This window comes from Oncorhynchus mykiss, chromosome 19 (genome assembly GCF_013265735.2).
Source record: "Oncorhynchus mykiss isolate Arlee chromosome 19, USDA_OmykA_1.1, whole genome shotgun sequence".
Classification (NCBI taxonomy): Eukaryota; Metazoa; Chordata; class Actinopteri; order Salmoniformes; family Salmonidae; genus Oncorhynchus; species Oncorhynchus mykiss.
The window spans coordinates 27,985,375-28,007,841 of NC_048583.1; the positions used below are offsets into that span (position 1 = coordinate 27,985,375).

Here is a 22,467-nt window from a genome sequence, read left to right on the forward strand (position 1 = left end):
AGAAATTTGGCTTGTCACCAAAAGCACTCACAAACTTCTACAGATGCACAATCGAGAGCATCCTGGCGGGCTGTATCCCCGCCTGGTACGGCAACTGCTCCGCCCACAACCGTAAGGCTCTCCAGAGGGTAGTGAGGTCTGCACAACGCATCACCGGGGGCAAACTACCTGCCCTCCAGGACACCTACACCACCCGATGTTACAGGAAGGCCATAAAGATCATCAAGGACAACAACCACCCGAGCCACTGCCTGTTCACCCCGCTATCATCCAGAAGGCGAGGTCAGTACAGGTGCATCAAAGCTGGGACCGAGAGACTGAAAAACAGCTTCTATCTCAAGGCCATCAGACTGTTAAACAGCCACCACTAACATTGAGTGGCTGCTGCCAACACACTGACTCAACTCCAGCCACTTTAATAATGGGAATTGATGGGAAATGATGTAAAATATATCAATAGCTACTTTAAACAATGCTACCTAATATAATGTTTACATACCCTACATTATTCATCTCATATGTATACGTATATACTGTACTCTATATCATCTACTGCATCCTTATGTAATACATGTATCACTAGCCACTTTAACTATGCCACTTTGTTTACATACTCATCTCATATGTATATACTGTACTCAATACCATCTACTGTATCTTGCCTATGCTGCTCTGTACCATCACTCATCCATATATCTTTATGTACATATTCTTTATCCCCTTACACTGTGTATAAGACAGTAGTTTTGGAATTGTTAGTTAGATTACTTGTTGGTCATTACTGCATTGTCGGAACTAGAAGCACAAGCATTTTGCTACACTCGCATTAACATCTGCTAACCATGTGTATGTGACAAATAAAATTTGATTTGATTTGATTTAGCTTCACGAGGAAGTCACGTGGAATGCATTTCAGTTAACAGGTGTGCCTTGTTAAAGGTTAACTTGTGGAATTTCTTTCCTTCTTAATGCGTTTGAGCCAATCAGTTGTGTTGTGACGAGGTAGGGCTGGTATACAGAAGATAGCCCTATTTGGTAAAAGACCAAGTCCATATTATGGCAAGAACAGCTCAAATAAACAAAGAGAAACAACAGTCCATCATTACTTTAAGACATGAAGGTCAGTCAATACGGAACATTTCAAGAAACTTTTAAAGTTTCTTCAAGTGCAGTCGCAAAAACCATCAATTGTTATGATGAAACTGGCTCTCATGAGCACTGCCACAGAAAAGGAAGACCCAGAGTTACCTCTGCTGCAGAGGATACATTTATTAGAGTTACCAACCTCAGAAAATGCAGCCCAAATAAATGCTTCACAGAGTTCAAGTAACAGACGTATCTCAACATCAACTGTTCAGAGGAGACTGTGTGAATCAGGCCTTCATGGTCGATTTGCTGCAAAGAATCCTTTACTAAAGGACACCAATAAGAAGAAGAGACTTGCTTGTGCCAAGAAAGACGAGCAATGGACATTAGACCGGTGTAAAACTGTCCTTCAGTCTGATGAGTCAAAATTTGAGATGTTTGGTTCCAACCGTTGTGTCTTTGTGAGACACAGAGTAGGTGAACGGATGATCTCCTCATGTGTGGTTCCCACCGTGACGCATGGAGGAGGAGGTGTGATGGTGTGGGGGTGCTTTGCTGGTGACACTGTCAGTGATTTATTTAGAATTCAAGTTACACTTAACCAGCATGGCTACCACAGGATTCTGCAGCAATATGCCATTACATCTGGTTTGCGTTTAGTGGGACTATCATTTGTTTTTCAACAGGACATTGACCCAACACACCTCCAGGCTGTGTAAGGGCTATTTGACCAAGAAGGAGAGGGATGGAGTGCTGCATCAGATGACCTGGCCTCCACAATCACCCGACCTCAACCCAATTGAGATGGTTTGAGATGAGTTGGACTGCAGAGTGAAGGACAAGTGCTCAGCATATGTGGGAACTCAATCAAGACTGTTGGAAAAGCATTACAGGTGAAGCTGGTTGAGAGAATGCCAAGACTGTGCAAAGCTGTCATCAAGGCAAAGGGTGGCTACTATATATATTTGAATTGTTTTACACATTTTTGGTTACTACATGATTCCATATGTATTATTTTATAGTTTTGATGTCTTCACTATTATTCTACAATGTAGAAAATAGTAAAAATAAAGAAAGACCCTTGAATGAGTAGGTGTCCAAACTTTTGACTGGTAGTGTATATGCAGAGGGTGGGGCGTATAATGCAACAGGATCCTAACATGAAGGGAGCTGTTGGCTCTTTAGTCCTCTCTAATGTGTTTGTGCGAGTGTGTACATACATGCGTGTCTCTCTCCCTCTGTGTGTATGTGTTTAGTCCTCTCTAATGAGGGAGTAGCGGCCCAGGGTCCCAGCGTTGGGCCGGCCAGCCTAGCGACCTGCCTGATCAGAGTCAGATGGCCCAGCACCGGAGCAAACTGCCCCCCACCGCCCCCTGCCCAGAGCGCCGCCCGACACCCTTTGTTACCTCCAAGTGAGCTGAGACCAGCCCATGAACCATGTAACTAGGTGCTTTCCAGGTTAATGGGGGGCTGTAACGGCACAACCACGCAGCCCCACTGTCTCTGTGGAGCATGCACATACACACGAACAGGCCGACAACAGCCACATTCCTCGTCCTACGGACACTGAGTTCTGGGGGAGTGGCGGGAGGGTTAGGGACAGGGGTAATCAACAATTTACTATCTGTGCAACTGCAACACTCACTCAGATGTCACCATAGATGGTAATTACTGTAAGTGAGTAATACTGGGGTCAGAGCTAGAGAGAGCTGAGAGAGAGCTGAGAAAGAGCTGAGAGAGAGAAAGAGCGGAGAGAGAAAGAGAGAGAGAAAGAGCTGAGGGAGAGCCGAGAGAGAAAGAGCTGAGAGAGAGCTGAGAAAGAGCTGAGCGAGAAAGAGAGAGCTGAGAGAGTGAAAGCTGAGAGAAAGAGCTGAGAGAGCTGAGGGAGAAAAAGAGCTGAGAGAGCTAGATGAGAGAAAGAGCTGAGAAAGAGCGGAGAGAGAGCTGAGCAAGAAGGAGAGAGAGTGAGAGAGACAGAGACAGAAAGAAAGGGTGATGTAAGATAGATGTGGTTGTTACTAGAGGTAAGTAACTGGGGTCTGATCTGATTGTGCGTGCGTGCGTGTGTGCGTGCGTGTGTGTGTGTAACAGGGGTCAGAACTAGGGCTGGCCAGTAAAAACCCCAGGGAGTCCAACCAAAACAACACAGGACACAGGCAGCAGCATCTGCTAACAGCCAGCCTGGAGTTCCACAACACATTGCTCTCATCTCTAATCTTTCTTTATCGAAGGGAAAATAAATAGATCAAAAATAAATACATTATTTTGACTGAGTGATCACTACTTAATTTCTGTCCTGAAAAGCTCATTGCTCAAATCTTGTTGAATGGGAAAGGCTTGTCTACGGGAGACAGAAAGGCCTATTATTTGAGTCACTTTGTATGTTAAAAGATATATGGTCATATACCAGACAGTTAGTATTTGTGTCATCATAAGAGTTTTCATTATTCAATCCTAAAATGATAATTAATCAAATATCTGACATATAGGGAAAAGGGCTCCACTTGGGACGCAAACTAGTCTCAACTTTGCTACTGCTCAAGATCCCCCTCCCCCCCTTCATTCTCCCTCTGCTTTCAAACTAGATGGGAGTGGGCCCTCATTTTGGGAAAATGAGTAAACATGAATTCTCAGGTACACTACATATTTTGTCAGGTTTCCCCCTTCAGAAGAGAAAGTCCATTAAAAATCCCTTTGATTTTTCATGTTTGGCGGCTCGGTGGAAAAAAGCTTAATTTACTCCAGTCGCCTGAAGTCCAATTTGGGCCAGTGGACATTAAAGACAGGAGCAGGAGCTAACCAGCCAGGCCCTAATAAGACCCATGCCTGGCCTGGCTGAGAAAGAGAACAAGAAAGAAAATAGAGAAACCTGAGAGAGAGAGAGAATAGAGAGAGCTGAGAGTGAGCTGAGAGAGAGCGAGCTGAGAGAGAAAATAGAGCTGAGAGAGAGAGAGAGCGAGCTGAGAGAGAGCGAGCTGAGAGAGAGAGCGAGCTGAGAGTGCGGCGAGCTGACGAGATAGAGAGAGAAAGCGAGAGAGAAAGAGACCGACCCAGTGGAGGTGTGTGTATCTGAAGGCCTCATCAATTACCAGTCAGCCTGGCCAGCTCCAAGCCTCCCGCCTGCTAATACATTTCAGCTCTGGCTTCTCGGTCCCAATTAGCTAGCTAGTGTGCGCACATTCTGCTGTGTGTATAATCTAATGTGTAGATGTTCTGAATGAGTGTGTAAAACAGAGAGGGAAAGAGAGAAACCGAGAGAGTGCGAGTGTGTAAGCATGTGTGTGTGGGTGTGTGTGTAGCTTGTCCTTCAGCAGCCAGAAACCTCCTGAAGTTTAAAGAGGCAGATTCAATAAACCTTCCATATTTCTGGCCTTGGCTCTTGAGTTCCAGTTCCAAAATAGAAATACATTGTCTGTTTATCCCATCTATTAAAGAAGACTGCATTCAGAGACCTCTGGAATAAGGACATCAAGTGCAATGTCCTGAAGACTAAAAGGGAAATCCCTTTGAGAACAAGACAAACACATAGATGGATCCCCAAAGAGCTACTGGTTGATGGGGCAGCCAGAGAGAGAGAGAGAGAGAGAGAGAGACACACAGACAGACTGTCTGTCTGTCTGTCTGTCTGTCTGTCTGTCTGTCTGTCTGTCTGTGTGAGACAGACAGACAGACAGACAGACAGACAGACAGACAGACAGACACAGACACACACACACACACACACACACACACACACACACACACACACACACACACACACACACACACACACACACGCCAGGCAGAGAGAGACACACACACACGCACACAGATGGGCTAGGCAGAGACACGGGGACACACAGGCACAAAACAGATCAATAACATCTCAATAAAGCTGTGGGTTTTTACTGGTGTTTTTACCACTCTTTAAAGAAGGGCATTACAAAGAAAATAGCTTGTGCACTTTTAACCCTGACCCCTGTGTGTGAGGACAGACAGGCTGTGGTCAGCCCTTACCTGTAATAAAACCATCTATACCTTCTACACAGGGCTGTAAATCACACAACAGGCCCCGAGAGGATCAGATATCTACTAATACAACACTGCCCGGCCAGTCTCCGTGTGTCTGTGAGGTGTTTGTGTGTCTGAGTGTCTTGCTCCAGCAACCTTCTCCTTTTATCCCTCCTGCCTTTCCACTCCTCCTCGCTCTTCTCTTCTGGTCGTGGGCCTCCATTCCACTTTCACTTTTTAAAAAGGCAAGCCTTCGAAAGTTTATTTACCAAGAAACTACTGCTGTAAATGACAGAGAAGCAGCAGAATTTATAGAGGGTGGGTGGAGGGGAGGGTTTCGGAGGGCGGCAGCAGAGGGGACGGGTGGAGGGGAAGGCGGTGGGGTGTGGAGGTGGAGGAGAGAAAAGGGCAGAGGGAAGGGTGGAGGGGTAGGGCAGGGGGGTTGAGGCCTTGCCAGCGGTCTTGCTGGGCCTGTGAAAGACTATAAAGCTTAAGTAGCAGCCCACGACCTGTTTATGGATGGATGGCTGAGTGGCTGTGGTGTGAGGGTCCTGATCACCCTCCTACCTCTCTACCCTCACAGCACTGCCACCATTACATGAGAGGGAGGGGGGGCAGGAAAGAAAGAGAGAGAGGGAGAACGAGAGAGTGAGAAAGAAAGAGAGAGAGAGGGAGAGGGGGGGAGAACGAGAGAGAGAGCGAGAAAGAGAGAGAGGGAGGGAGAAAGAGAGAGAGAGAGAGAAAGAGAGAGGGAGGGAGAAAGAAAGAGAGAGAGAAAGAGAGAGGGAGGGAGAAAGAGAGAGAGAGAGAGAGGGAGGAAGAGAGAGAGAGAGCGAGAGAGAGAGAGAGAGAGAGAGAGAGAGGGAGGGAGAAAGAGAGAGAGCGAGAGAATGAAAACATAAAAAACAACAACCCAAAACTCTGCACTCAGATTTATTTTCTCTGTCTGGTTCTTTTTCAGCAGCAACCCAGAGGCCATGAAAAAAAGGATGGGATCAAATTAAATAACGAGGTAAAAAATTTAAGTGATTTGCAAAACATAAAAACGTATTACTTAAACATTGTGGGGTGGAATGGGTAAATGATGCATTTCATTTTCCACAAAATGGTTTAGGGCTTTGGCATGGGATGCTGCACCACTGGTAGAATACAGTGCTGGCCAGATCCAGCCCCACTGAGCTAAGCAGCGGGGGAAAAGCCCTGGTATGAGAAACACTCCAGAATATAGGCCCAACCCACTGGGCGCAGACATCAGTTTAACATCTAGTTTTTATTGACATTTGGTTGAGTTGTCAACTAATGTGAATTCAACAAAAAACGTCACCCTGTCATCAAATCAAATCAAATTGTATTGGTCACATACACATGGTCAGCAGATGTTAATGCGAGTGTAGCGAATCGCTTGTGCTTCTAGTTGACAGTGCAGTAATATCTAACAATTATTCTAACAATTCCCCAACAACTACCTAATACACACAAATCTAAAGGGATGGAATAAGAATATGTACATATTCTTCAAATATATGAATGAGCGATGGCCGAGCAGCATAGGCAAGATTCAATAGATGGTATAGAGTACAGTATATACATATGAGATGAGTAATGCAAGATTTGTAAACATTATTAAAGTGCCGTTATTCAAAGTGGCACTGTATAAAGTGATCCATGTTCCCTACCTTCGCCACCTGGGGGCGGCCCGTCAGAAAGTCCAGTAGCCAGTTGCACTGTGCAGGGTTGAGTGTGTAGGCAGCAGCCTTTCGGAGTTAGTGATGGCTGTTTAACAGTCTGATGGAATTGAGATAGAAGCTGTTTTTTAGTCTCTTGGTCCCAGCTTTGATGGGGTGAACAGGCAGTGGCTCGGGTGGTTATTGTCCTTGATGATCTTTTTGGCCTTCCTGTGACATCGGTGCTGTAGGTGTCCTGGAAGGCAGGTAGTTTGCCCCCGGTTATGCGTTGTGCAGACTGCACATTCCTCTGGAGAACTTTGCGGTTGCGGGCAGTGCAGTTGCCGTACCAGGCGGTGATACAGCCCGACAGGAGGCTCTCGATTGTGCATCTGTAAAAGTTTGTTAGGGTTTTGGGTGACAAGCCAAATTTCTTCAGCCTCCTGAGGTTGAAGAGGTGCTGTTGCGCCTTCTTCACCACACTGTCAGTTTGTCTGTGATGGGTACGCCCAGAAACTTAAAACTTTCAACCTTCTCCACTACTGTCCCTTCGATGTGGATAGGGGGTGCTCCCTCTGCTGATTCCTGAAGTCCACGATCATCTCCTTTGTTTTGTTGACGTTGAGTGAGACGTTATTTTCCTGGCACCACACTCCCAGGGCCCTCACCATCTCCCTGTAGGCTTGTCGTTGTTGGTAATCAGGCCTACTACTGTTGTGTCATCCGCAAACTTGATGATTGCGTTGGAGGCGTGCTTGGCTACACAGTTGTGGGTGAACAGGGAGTACAGGAGGGTCTGAGCAGACACCCTTGTGGGGCCCCAGTGTTGAGGATCAGCGGAGTGGAGATGTTGTTCCCTACCTTCGCCACCTGGGGGCGGCCCGTCAGAAAGTCCAGTAGCCAGTTGCACTGTGCAGGGTTGAGACCCAGGGCCTCCAGCTTGATGATGAGCCTGGAGGGTACTATGGTGTTAAATGCTGAGCTGTAGTCAATGAACAGCATTCCTACATGGTTTCCTCTTGTTCAGATGGGATAGGGCAGTGTGCAGTGTGATGGCGATTGTGTCGTCTGTGGATCTATTGGGGTGGTAAGCAAATTGAAGTGGGTCTAGGGTAATAGGTAAGATTGAGGTGATTTGATCCTTAACTTCATATGGCTGCAGGGGCAGTATAGAGTAGCTTGGATGAAAGCTGCCCAGAGGTGCCCAGAGTAAGCGGCCTGCTCCTCAGTCCCAGTTGCTAATTAATACATGCATATTATTAGTATTGTATATAAAACACTCTGAAGTTTCTAAAACTGTTTGAATGATGTCTGTGAGTATAACAGAACTCATATGGCAGGCAAAAACCTGAGAAGAAATCCAAACAGGAAATGAGAAATCTGAGGTTGGTCGATTTTCAACCCAGCTCAGCTATTGAATTCACAGTGGGATATGGATGAAGTTGTACTTCCTAGGGCTTCCACTAGATGTCAACCGTCTTTAGAAACTTGAATGAGGCTTCTACTGTGTTGTGGGGCTGAAAGGGAGCTGAATGAGCCAGGTGTCTGGCAGAGAGCCAAGGGCTGGTCACTCGCAATTCACATGATAGCGACCTGCGTTCCATTGCTTCTCTACAGACAAAGCAATTCTCCGGTTGGAACGTTATTGAAGATTTATGATAAAAAAGATTGATTCTATACTTAGTTTGAAATGTTTCTAAGACCTGTAATATAACTTTGTGAAGTTTTTGTCCGACGTTATGCTGGACCTGCACGAGTGGTTTGGATTTGCATACCTAAGCCCTAACAAAAGTAGCTACTTGGACATAAATAATGGACATTATCGAACAAATCAAGCATTTATTGTGGAACTAGGATTCCTGGGAGTGCATTCTGATGAAGATCATCAAAGGTAAGGGAATATTTATAAAGTCATTTCTGATTTCTGTTGACTCCAACATGGCGGATAATCTTCTTTTTTTCTGAGCGCCGTCTAAGATTATTGCATGGTTTGCTTTTTCCGTAGTTTAAAAAAAAATGCATTAAGGAGAGGTTTATCTATAATTCCATGTGTATAACTTGTATTTTCATCTACATTTATGATGAGTATTTCTGTTGAATTCATGTGGCTATGCAAAATCACTGGATGTTTTTGGAACTAGTGAATGTAACGCACCAATGTAAACTCAGACTTTTTGATATAAATATGAACTTTATCAAACAAAGCATACATGTATTGTGTAACATGAAGTCCTATAAGTGTCATTTGATGAAGATCATCAAAGGTTAGTGATTCTATTTGTGCTTTTTGTGACTCTCTTTGGCTGGAAAAATGGCTGTGTTTTTCTGTGAGTTGGTGGTGACCTAACATAATCGTTTGTGGTGCTTTCGCCGTAAAGCCTATTTGAAATCGGACACTGTGGTGGGATTAACAACAAGATTACCTTTAAAACGGTATATGATACATGTATGTTTGAGGAATTTTAATTATGATATTTATGTTGTTTTGAATTTGGCGCCCTGCACTTTCACTGGCTGTTGTCATATCGATCCCGTTAACTAGTCTCTCAAAGCACTTCATGGTGATAGGAGTGAGTGCTACGGGGCGGCAGGGATTTATCTTTGCCTTCTTGGGTACAGGAACAATGGTAGCCATCTTGAAGTATGTGGGGACAACAGACTGGGATAGTGAGCGATTGAATATGTCCGTAAACACACCAGCCAGCTGGTCTGCGCATCCTCTGAAGACGTGGCTAGGGATGCTGTCTGGGCCAGCAGCCTTGCGAGGGTTAACACGTTTAAATGTTTTACTCACGTCGGCCACGGAGAAGGGGAGCGCAGTCTTTGTTAGTAAGCCCGCGATGGTGGCACTGTATTATCCTCAAAGCGGGCAAAGAAGGTGTTTAGTTTGTCTGGAAGCGTGACGTCGGTGTCCGTGACGTGACTTTTCTTTCTGTAGTGATTTCCTGTAGACCCTGCCACATCCGTCTCGTGTCTGAGCCGTTGAATTGCGACTCCACCTTGTCCCTGTACTGGGATTTCGCTTGTTTGATTGCCTTGCTGAAGGAATAACTACATTGTTTGTAATTCAGCCATATATCCAGAACTCTTTCCATGGGTTAATGCGGTGGATCGCGCTTTCAGTTTTGTGCGAATGCTGCCATCCAGCCATTGGATTTAGGTTAAAAGTGTGTGTGTGTGTGTGTTTTATAGGGCGACGTACCTGGTCTTCACCACATCTAGAGGGTGCATCAACAGAATCTCCACCAGACCTGGAGAGAAACGAAAGTAGAACTCATCACAATATTGCTCTCCATTTACCGGAATTTGTTTGGCAAACGGAGGGCTTCTTTGCTGGCGAACATCGTAAAAAGTAAGAGACACAATGATGAACCAAACTACGAACGGCAACCGATTTCTGTCACATTTTTCACTTCATCATTACCCAGTCAGCCAGCCAACCTCCGTACCACCCAATAATCATTGGTACCACCCCACAGACCAAACACGGTGGGTTAGAGCCACATGAATCATCACACCACTCATATTATTTACCGCCAGACTGTCAAGGGTGTGGTAAGCCTTCTCGGTAGTGACGAGGAAGGCAGCGGTGACTGGTGAGTGACCCCCCCCCCCCCCCCAAACAGGCGCTAAGGGACTATAATCCTATTGTGATTGTGATAGTACCAGGCTAGTGATGATGGGCTCAAGTCACCAAACATCCGTGGGTTGTTGGATCATCAATGTAGAGCCTGTTGATCAGTGAGGGCCTCGTGGTCCCAGTCCAACACGCATACTTATCTCAGCACCCAGAGCCAAATGGTAATATTCTGTCTGTGAACGAGACACACACAGTATAATGAAGTACATCTGTGTTTAAAAAAACAAAACAACCCATTGCACTCCAACACTGGAGACATTCCACCTCAATCAGCCATTATAAAGTCAGATTCGTCGTTCTCACTGCATTTCTCGCTCTTAAGTCTGCTATTGTGTTGAATGGTTTCCCCTCGCAGATTCCCTCGGTGTGTACACAGCTGCTCTGCAACACGGCTTCATTCTAATTAAGCTCCATTAAATATATTGTCTATAAACAACAGAGTGTCTCCTTGGGGTTTTTCCAGGAAGCCAATTATCACGAGAGAGAAATACCACAGAGAGAGAGCATCTTAATATGGGCACTAGCTATGCGTTGGTAGAACTGTCTAGGTAGGTCAGAGCCTCCCGTCGTTGATATGAATTCAAACTGGAAAAAAAGGTCATTATCGGTTACTACCGTAAACATTTGACCTTAATAATCCTCTAGTCACATGAATGGATCTTACTCTCAGTCCCAGACATTTTGCCAAAGATTGCTGTTACTACGAGCCCCTGGATCTACTCTCCTCCAGGTAACCTGATGACGTGACGCTCAAACACTCCAAACCCCTACCTGTCTGCCTGCACACTAAGCCTTTTCAAACCCCAACCTGTCTGCCTGCACACTAAACCTTTTCAAACCCCAACCTGTCTGCCTGCACACTAAACCTTTTCAAACCCCAACCTGTCTGTCTGCACACTAAGCCTTTTCAAACCCCAACCTGTCTGCCTGCACACTAAGCCTTTTCAACCCCCAACCTGTCTGCCTGCACACTAAGCCTTTTCAAACCCCAACCTGTCTGTCTGCACACTAAGCCTTTTCAAACCCCAACCTGTCTGTCTGCACACTAAGCCTTTTCAAACCCCAACCTGTCTGCCTGCACACTAAGCCTTTTCAACCCCCAACCTGTCTGCCTGCACACTAAGCCTTTTCAAACCCCAACCTGTCTGTCTGCACACTAAGCCTTTTCAAACCCCAACATGTCTGCCTGCACACTAAGCCTTTTCAACCCCCAACCTGTCTGCCTGCACACTAAGCCTTTTCAAACCCCAACCTGTCTGTCTGCACACTAAGCCTTTTCAAAACCCAACCTGTCTGCCTGCACACTAAGACTTTTCAAACCCCAACCTGTGTGTCTGCACACTAAGCCTTTTCAAACCCCAACCTGTATGCCTGCACACTAAGCCTTTTCAAACCCCAACCTGTCTGCCTGCACACTAAGCCTTTTCAAACCCCAACCTGTCTGTCTGCACACTAAGCCTTTTCAAACCCCAACCTGTCTGCCTGCACACTAAGCCTTTTCAAACCCCAACCTGTCTGCCTGCACACTAAGCCTTTTCAAACCCCAACCTGTCTGCCTGCACACTAAGCCTTTTCAAACCCCAACCTGTCTGTCTGCACACTAAGCCTTTTCAAACCCCAACCTGTCTGCCTGCACACTAAGCCTTTTCAAACCCCAACCTGTCTGTCTGCACACTAAGCCTTTTCAAACCCCAACCTGTCTGCCTGCACACTAAGCCTTTTCAAACCCCAACCTGTCTGCCTGCACACTAAGCCTTTTCAAACCCCAACCTGTCTGCCTGCACACAAAGCCTTTTCAAACCCCAACCTGTCTGTCTGCACACTAAGCCTTTTCAAACCCCAACCTGTCTGACTGCACACTAAGCCTTTTCAAACCCCAACCTGTCTGCCTGCACACTAAGCCTTTTCAAACCCCAACCTGTCTGCCTGCACACTAAGCCTTTTCAAACCCCAACCTGTCTGTCTGCACACTAAGCCTTTTCAAACCCCAACCTGTCTGTCTGTCTGCACACTAAGCCTTTTCAAACCCCAACCTGTCTGTCTGCCTGCACAGTAAGCCTTTTCAAACACCAACCTGTCTGTCGGCCTGCACACTAAGCCTTTTCAAACCCCAACCTGTCTGTCTGCAGACTAAGCCTTTTCAAACCCCAACCTGTCTGTCTGCACACTAAGCCTTTTCAAACCCCAACCTGTCTGTCTGCACACTAAGCCTTTTCAAACCCCAACCTGTCTGCCTGCACACTAAGCCTTTTCAAACCCCAACCTGTCTGCCTGCACACTAAGCCTTTTCAAACCCCAACCTGTCTGCCTGCACACTAAGCCTTTTCAAACCCCAACCTGTCTGCCTGCACACTAAGCCTTTTCAAACCCCAACCTGTCTGCCTGCACACTAAGCCTTTTCAACCCCCAACCTGTCTGCCTGCACACTAAGCCTTTTCAAACCCCAACCTGTCTGTCTGCACACTAAGCCTTTTCAAACCCCAACCTGTATGTCTGCCTGCACAGTAAGCCTTTTCAAACACCAACCTGTCTGTCTGCCTGCACACTAAGCCTTTTCAAACCCCAACCTGTCTGTCTGCAGACTAAGCCTTTTCAAACCCCAACCTGTCTGTCTGCACACTAAGCCTTTTCAAACCCCAAGCTGTCTGTCTGCACACTAAGCCTTTTCAAACCCCAACCTGTCTGCCTGCACACTAAGCCTTTTCAAACCCCAACCTGTCTGCCTGCACACTAAGCCTTTTCAAACCCCAACCTGTCTGCCTGCACACTAAGCCTTTTCAAACCCCAACCTGTCTGCCTGCACACTAAGCCTTTTCAAACCCCAACCTGTCTGCCTGCACACTAAGCCTTTTCAACACCCAACCTGTCTGCCTGCACACTAAACCTTTTCAAACCCCAACCTGTCTGTCTGCACACTAAGCCTTTTCAAACCCCAACCTGTCTGCCTGCACACTAAGCCTTTTCAACCCCCAACCTGTCTGCCTGCACACTAAGCCTTTTCAAACCCCAACCTGTCTGTCTGCACACTAAGCCTTTTCAAACCCCAACCTGTCTGCCTGCACACTAAGACTTTTCAAACCCCAACCTGTGTGTCTGCACACTAAGCCTTTTCAAACCCCAACCTGTATGCCTGCACACTAAGCCTTTTCAAACCCCAACCTGTCTGCCTGCACACTAAGCCTTTTCAAACCCCAACCTGTCTGCCTGCACACTAAGCCTTTTCAAACCCCAACCTGTCTGTCTGCACACTAAGCCTTTTCAAACCACAACCTGTCTGTCTGCACACTAAGCCTTTTCAAACCCCAACCTGTCTGTCTGCACACTAAGCCTTTTCAAACCCCAACCTGTCTGTCTGTCTGCACACTAAGCCTTTTCAAACCCCAACCTGTATGTCTGCCTGCACACTAAGCCTTTTCAAACCCCAACCTGTCTGTCTGTCTGCACACTAAGCCTTTTCAAACCCCAACCTGTCTGTCTGTCTGCACACTAAGCCTTTTCAAACCCCAACCTGTCTGTCTTTCTGCACACTAAGCCTTTTCAAACCCCAACCTGTCTGTCTGTCTGCACACTAAGCCTTTTCAAACCCCAACCTGTCTGTCTGTCTGTCTGCACACTAAGCCTTTTCAAACCCCAACCTGTCTGTCTGCCTGCACACTAAGCCTTTTCAAACCCCAACCTGTCTGCCTGCACACTACGCCTTTTCAAACCCCAACCTGTCTGCCTGCACACTAAGCCTTTTCAAACCCCAACCTGTCTGCCTGCATACTAAGCCTTTTCAAACCCCAACCTGTCTGCCTGCACACTAAGCCTTTTCAAACCCCAACCTGTCTGTCTGCACACTAAGCCTTTTCAAACCCCAACCTGTCTGTCTGCACACTAAGCCTTTTCAAACCCCAACCTGTCTGTCTGTCTGCACACTAAGCCTTTTCAAACCCCAACCTGTATGTCTGCCTGCACACTAAGCCTTTTCAAACACCAACCTGTCTGTCTGCCTGCACACAAAGCCTTTTCAAACCCCAACCTGTCTGTCTGCACACTAAGCCATTTCAAACCCCAACCTGACTGTCTGCACACTAAGCCTTTTCAAACCCCAACCTGTCTCTCGGCACACTAAGCCTTTTCAAACCCCAACCTGTCTGTTTGCCTGCACACTAAGCCTTTTCAAACCCCTACCTGTCTGCCTGTACACTAAGCCTTTTCAAACCCCAACCTGTCTGTCTGCCTGCACACTAAGCCTTTTCAAACCCCAACCTATCTGTCTGCCTGCACACTAAGCCTTTTCAAACCCCAACCTGTCTGTCTGCCTGCACACTAAGCCTTTTCAAATCCCAACCTATCTGTCTGCCTGCACACTAAGCCTTTTCAAACCCCAACCTGTCTGTCTGCCTGCACACTAAGCCTTTTCAAACCCCAACCTGTCTGTCTGCACACTAAGCCTTTTCAAACCCCAACCTATCAGTCTGCCTGCACACTAAGCCTTTTCAAACCCCAACCGGTCTGCCTGCACACTAAGCCTTTTCAAACCCCAACCTGTCTGCCTGCACACTACGCCTTTTCAAACCCCAACCTGTCTGCCTGCACACTAAGCCTTTTCAAACCCCAACCGGTCTGCCTGCATACTAAGCCTTTTCAAACCCCAACCTGTCTGCCTGCACACTAAGCCTTTTCAAACCCCAACCTGTCTGTCTGCACACTAAGCCTTTTCAAACCCCAACCTGTCTGTCTGTCTGCACACTAAGCCTTTTCAAACCCCAACCTGTATGTCTGCCTGCACACTAAGCCTTTTCAAACACCAACCTGTCTGTCTGCCTGCACACTAAGCCTTTTCAAACCCCAACCTGTCTGTCTGCACACTAAGCCATTTCAAACCCCAACCTGACTGTCTGCACACTAAGCCTTTTCAAACCCCAACCTGTCTGTCTGCACACTAAGCCTTTTCAAACCCCAACCTGTCTGTTTGCCTGCACACTAAGCCTTTTCAAACCCCTACCTGTCTGCCTGTACACTAAGCCTTTTCAAACCCCAACCTGTCTGTCTGCCTGCACACTAAGCCTTTTCAAACCCCAACCTATCTGTCTGCCTGCACACTAAGCCTTTTCAAACCCCAACCTGTCTGTCTGCCTGCACACTAAGCCTTTTCAAATCCCAACCTATCTGTCTGCCTGCACACTAAGCCTTTTCAAACCCCAACCTGTCTGTCTGCCTGCACACTAAGCCTTTTCAAACAGAGGACTGCTGGGAAAGAACAAGACGTTCTTCTATTCCTACACACACACACACAGCATTAGGATCCACAGTAGAGGAAACCAAACAGAGAAATGAACGAACAAAACAACAACGCAATAGATTCCTCCATGTCTCCACACACCCGGTCCGAACAAGTCCACGCCTAGACTGCATCCCAAATGCCACCCTATTCCCTACTTAGCGCACTATTTTGATCAGAGCCCAAGGGAATAAGGTGCCATTTGGAACGCATCCCAAGTCAGACACACAACAACATTAGGAGAAGGTTTATCGTTAATTCATCATTGACTGCCCGTGTAGCTCAGGGGGACTGGAGCAGACTGGAGATCACATTCTCATGGACTAAGCTAAGGCATGTTTTCTCTCTCATAGTTTCAGTTCTGGAAAATAGAGAAAACAGAGCTGAGTGAGAGAGACAGAGACAGAGGGACACAGGGAGAAATAGTGTTCCTATATGCATGAGGCCAACAACGGTCTCAGAGTGAAGGCCTCCACTAAAACTTGTATGTTTCCAACGGAAGCAGATTAAAATAGATTTTGGCCTTTGATATGGTCTTACTTACGGTGCCATTTCTCTGGGACAGCAACAGCAGTGAGTTACTGGCCATATCATTTAGGACATCAGCCATTCATGGTCAATGGTTACGGCACATTGACTCCCAAGAGAAGACTCTAATTGCTACAGAGACGCACCGCAGAGTAGGCCTGACTACTATAAACTGTAGGCTGTCTGGCTGATGTGGGTTAGCTGTGTGTAGTTATCGGACTACTCAGCTCGATGCGATGCCTGAGACGCAAGATGGTAACCGGGACAAAAAAAGACTGACAACGAGCCTGACAGAACGCTAACAACTCCAACCTCAACCAAACCAGATCTGACCCAGCTCCTATGTAGAACTAGTCTGGTTACCAGTCTGGTGAGAGTTCATTCCACTCCTTGCCACTCCTGTCCAGCTAAACACGACACAGAGCACAAGGGAGTGGCATGTTAGCTGAACAGACTGGTGCCCGGACTACAGTAGAACATTCCTTGAGCACCGCCTCAACACTACATACCAGCACTGATCAGTCCGTGTTTCGTTTCATTTCATCCTGCGGTTGTTCCTCTCCACGGCTGATGAGTGTGAGGGTGGTGTGAACGTGGAGGGAGGAACGGTAGAAGTGTGTGAAGGGTACCCTGGAGTGTGTGAGGGGTCTCGGTGCTGATGCTGGCCCGATTAAACAGTAGCATGTGCTGACAGCTGAAAGGAAACCCCCATGACGCACTGGTGCCGTGTGGAGCAGGAGGGCCTTCACTCGTCTTCTTCAGAGAGTTTGGTTGAATTGTGGGAAGAGCAACCACAGGGACAGACTGATGATAGCAGGCGAATGAGGAGCTGAAACAACAACTGGGCGTTAAGGTTTTCCTGTGTGGTGCTGGCAATGCCAGGGCTGTAGGTTCAATTCCCCCAGCGATCATATACACATACTAAAATGTACGCACATACTGAAGATGAGAAGAACTTGTCCCTTTGGATAAAAGCATGATATTGTCTTGGGTTGGCACGTCTGCTCATCTTTCAGTGAGAACAGCAGAGAGCTCCTACCGCTGGCGTAGAATAGTTGTACTGATGTAACACCAACAGTGACCTGCCATCTGGTTGGGTTTTCTAGCTCTGTTCCACTACACTGGTTGAAATGTTGGTGGATCCCATTATTTACCGTTTATTTTGTCTCCGGTGTCAAAACGGCACTGACAGGTCCTGTCAACCAGGGCTCCAGCGCCTGCACAAAAAATTTGTATTTTTTTCCCCCCTAACCCCTAAAACCTCAACCCAAACATTAAGTTTACAAATAGCATTTGAACCATTTCAGGACATCAACTTTTCTAAAAAGTTGACACGTACTGTACTACCTCGTTAGGACATTTGGGTGATTTGTTATGACATTGAGGTCCTGATAAGGTAGGAAAAAACATGTAGACACAAACGCACGCACACACACCGAGAGAGAGCGGCAGCTCTGCCTGGAACACAGCCACGTTACACAATCAGATACTGTATTGATACTCTACTTCACCAAAAACCGGCTCTGTGTTAAATTTCAGTGTTACTTGACCAAAAAAATAAAAAATACTTAGTGGCTATGATTTCAAAAAACGACACGGATTTCACGGGTGAAAATCGTGCTTATTTTGATTGAATGCCGATTTCTATCGCCAGCTGTTTCCATCGTGTGCCAGTGTTTAACACGCATGGGATTTTGGCTACGGGCAGGACTCAGTAGTCAGAGTGACTCTGGATTGTAGGCCTGTGCTAAAGAACGGTCCAATAGAATTGAATAGAATAGATCTGCCTACTTTATATAACCATGGGGTAGACCATAGAAATACATGATTAGAACGCATTCTATTTGTCCAGGGTAGAATACCAGGCTAGAGGCAACCACTGTGTCCTATAGCTTTAACAAGCACCGACACGGGCAGCCCGTCCCTTCAACATTCCACCTAGTCTGATAACTTTTCTTACAGGAAAAAAAGTTGATCATACATCTCGCAGATGAGATACTGATCCGAGTTGGTTTTGGCTCAGGGAGCCACGCAGTTCGCTCCCACGCAGAAGTGAGAAAGGAAAACAGCGCTGTGCCAGGGAGCGATTGCTCAACGTGACCGCACAGGTGTCATCAATCACAGAGACGGACAGGAGTCACAATTCCTAGTAGTCAGAGAGAAAAAGTCACAGGAAGTTGGAATTCCCCTGTGAAAGTGACACGCACTGTGTGCATTAGGCTCTACAAATACTCAATTCATTCCTAGATGATTCGTATCTAGTAATTATTCGATATCGTATTTGATACGGCCTTACCTACGGTGCCATTTCTCTGGGACAGCAATGGCAGTGAGCTACTGGCCATATCATTTAGGACATCAGCCATACATGGCCTACGGTCACGGCACATCGACTCCCAAGAGAAGACTCTAAATTGCTACAGAGACGCACTCCCAGGCACTTTTAGTTCAGCTCTCTGATACGATATGCCCCGACGAAACCCTTCAGTTGAACCCGTAGCTGACGGCTGAATGTGACTCTGTTTCACAACGCATCAGAGTTACAATGCAAAACAAACACAGCGCCAACACTCCTCCATTTGTCATCCAAGTGGAACAAAGCAGATAATCCATCAACACGCAGAGACGACATTCAGGTTCCATTACTGTCAGGACGGAAAGAACCGGTTGAAGAGTATGTATGCACCGGTCCCAGCCAGAACTGGACTACTGTTCCCGGGTTAGTCCCTGCAGTACCGTGGTACACTAAAGATTCAGGGGCACACCAAGGAGCAAGTATCCAAGTACTTTTGACCCGCTGATGAAGAAAATGGAAGTATGTTTGTGCGACAAACTTTTATAAACTTAACACATGATTTAACATGACTGTCTCAATGAATAAAAGCAACGGACGCTTCTATTCACAGCTCCTTACAGTAGTACATACGTATATTTTGGTATGGGTGAATCATTTGTAACAAGCCGGCTCAACACCCACCTACACAGCATAGCCTCCAAGCACATACTGTACATTAGGCATGTAGATGAATGAGTCGGTCCGAATGGGAGATGGAGAATATAATTCAACATAAAACATAGGGGGACCTAAATTCACACGCGACTGTATCGGGGCTGGACCAATAAACTACGACGTATTACTTATAGCAGCAGGCCAACACTTTAACGCTGAAATGGTGCCTTGAGAGAATCAACTCTGTTTTTACAGCAAACAGCAGACTCGCCCATTCAAATGTAATCCTATTAAAGTGAAATTGGGAATTTAAACCTTTTTCAAACCAAAGTGGGCACAGACCAACCCATTAAACACATTCTATATCCCAAATGGCATCCTAATCCCTATATAGCGTACTACTTTTACATAAAATATTTTTTTTAAAACAGGGCCCAATAGGGTTTGGCCAAAAAGTAGTGCACTACATAGGGAGGAGGGTGCCATTTGGGACGCGACAATAATCACCTCATTTGGGCTCGAGGGGAGGAGGAAATATGGCAGAAACATTGGAATTTCACGAGTAAAGTACACATACACTGGCGGATATTAAAATGCAATTAAAGGCTTTAAGCAGAGGAAAGAAAGTTAATTAATGCAAAAACAGGCGGCCATTAATATCAGTGATTTATGATTCCTCATTTCAGAGCTCCTCTCATGTCAGGGAGTCTAGGTATGCGTCCCAAGTGAACCTACCCTGAGAACAGAATGATAAAGGCTGCGTCCTATTTATCATTTATCATTCTGTTCCCAGAGTATTTGAGGAAGAGAGAGAAAATAAGAAGTAGAACCAGTTGGGGAAATAAACCTTCAACCCCCTTAAACAAATACGGACGTTAAGGTCCTGATTATGAAGGAATTTACATATATAAAAAAAAGAGAGTTTGTCTAATGGTTTATTCAGGACCATCTGGGAAAGGAAAGAGCTACAGCCCCAAAAACACCACACATACAGAGAGAGAGAGCTATAATGAATAGGAGAGATATAGACAGAGAGAGAGAGAGGGGGAGAGATGGAACCTGGCTCCCTGTAGAGGAAAGGCTGTGTAACCACTGCACAACAGCAGAACCTGAGACGGAGCTGCATTTCCTGACAAAATGTCACAAATACAAAACAATTAGAGTGTCATTCCTCCAAATTTGTGAAACCCTTATTCAAGGTTTCAAAGACCTCTCTGATGAGGATAGAATACCCGTCCTGTTGGGGGAGGACGCAGAGAGCTGTGGGTTGGCAGCGCACTACATTGCTGCCTGCCATAAGTTGAGGGACAATGTCTGACAGACCAATCAACCTGCACATGTACTATACTGTATGCTTATTGTTATTGTTCAATGTGTTGGTTATTTTGTCCCTTGGTTATTGTTGTTACTGTTGTCCCGTTGACAATTTTGATTCTTATTATTTTCATATTGTAAATATCCAAAGTAAGTTTTGGCAACAAGTACATTGTTATGTCATGCCAATAAAGCAAACTGAATTGAGAGACGGAGAGAGAGACAGAGATGGAGAGAGAGAGACAGAGAGAGAGACAGAGAGACGGAGAGAGACAGAGAGACGGAGAGACAGAGAGAGAGAAAGAGAGAGAGATAGAAAGAGAGACAGAGAGAGAGAGACAGAGCCAGAGAGACAGAGAGAGACAGAGACAGAGAGACAGAGACAGAGAGAGTGACAGAGAGAGACAGAGAGAGACGGAGAGAGAGACAGAGCGAGAGAGACAGAGAGGGAGACAGAGAGAGAGAGAGAGAGAGAGAGACAGAGAGAGAGAGAGACCGAGACAGAAACAGACAGAGAGAAAGAGAAGGAGAGAGAGACAGAGACAGAGAGACAGAGAGAGAGAGACAGAGAGAGACAGAGACAGACAGAGAGAGAGAGACGGAGAGAGAGACGGAGAGAGAGACATACTTTTATTGTTTATTTCACTTTTGTATATTATCTACCTCACTTGCTTTGGCAATGTTAACACATGTTTCCCATGCCAATAAAGCCCCTTGAATTGGATTGAGAGTCAGACAGAGAGTCAGACAGAGAGACGGAGAGAGAGACAGAGAGAGAGACAGAGAGACAGAGAGAGAGACAGAGAGAGAGACAGAGAGACAGAGACAGAGAGACAGAGAGAGAGACAGAGAGACAGAGAGAGAGACAGAGAGAGAGACAGAGAGACAGAGAGAGAGACAGAGAGAGACAGAGAGAGACAGAGAGAGAGAGAGACAGAGAGAGAGACAGAGAGACAGAGACAGAGAGAGACAGAGAGACAGAGAGAGACAGAGAGAGAGAGAGAGACAGAGAGAGAGACAGACAGAGACAGAGAGAGAGAGAGAGACAGAGAGAGACAGAGAGAGACAGAGAGAGACAGAGAGAAACAGAGAGAGACACAGAGAGAGAGAGAGAGAGAGAGAGAGAGAGACAGAGACAGAGAGAGACAGAGAGAGACACAGAGAGACAGAGAGAGACAGAGACAGAGGTAGAAAAAGAGAAGAACACATGGAGGATACAGCTATTAATGACTAAAATGCCCCCCAATCACGCTTCCCGTCAGCGCAACATCTCTCCCAGTTAAACACACACACACACACACACACACACACACACACACACACACACACACACACACACACACACACACACACACACACACACACACACACACACCAGTCAACTCTCTGAACTGTCTCTAATTCTGCTCGAGAAAGCTCAAAGGGCGCTTACAAAAACAAGCGGGGCCTTCTCCAATGACAGCAGGGGATTTTATTGAGGGCCCCTGTCGAGAGCTGAACCTGCGCTGCATCTGCTCCTACACTGCGAACACACAGGCATTCCTGGTGCCTTGACGGGCCCTGACTACTCTGTGTGTGTGTATGCGTGTGTGTGCGTGTGCGTGTGTGTGTTATTACTGCTGGCTGCTACTGGTTCTGCTACTTCATCTGTTATCACCTCTGTCAGTCTCTCTGTGGACTGGGAGGAGAGTGGTGTCAACTATCACTGGGAGGGAGGGAGGGAGGTAGGGAGGGAGGGAGGGAGGGAGAGAGAGAGTGAGGGAGTGAGGGAGAGTGAGGCAGAGCGTCTCTTGTTTCTCAGGTCAACGGCTATGAATCAGATGAGCTGAGAGGGAGGGAGGGAGGTGGGAAGCAGGAGGAGGGACAATAAGACGGGAAGATGATTCATCCTCCCCCTCTCCGCTGCTCCTCTATCTGGGAAGCTCCTCTTCAATTCCTCGTTAACCAAGACAAGACAGAACCTAGCATCCCGTCCAAGAGACAGAGATCGGCCTCCTACTTCCATCTATCATGCCCAGTCGAGCACACC

The 22,467-nt window shown here is 46.6% G+C and overlaps 1 protein-coding gene across 6 annotated transcripts in view; it reads right to left on the bottom strand.

The window, feature by feature from the left end:
* The window catches only part of slc25a21 (solute carrier family 25 member 21), a 276,710-nt gene that overhangs the window by 65,369 nt on the left and 188,874 nt on the right, over positions 1-22,467 (bottom strand). For all 6 annotated transcript variants that reach the window (XM_036954590.1, XM_036954588.1, XM_021573850.2 and 3 more), the window contains one exon: positions 9,943-9,991. In XM_036954590.1, the coding sequence (XP_036810485.1) occupies positions 9,943-9,991 (49 nt within the window). The remainder of the gene's footprint in view (positions 1-9,942; positions 9,992-22,467) is intronic.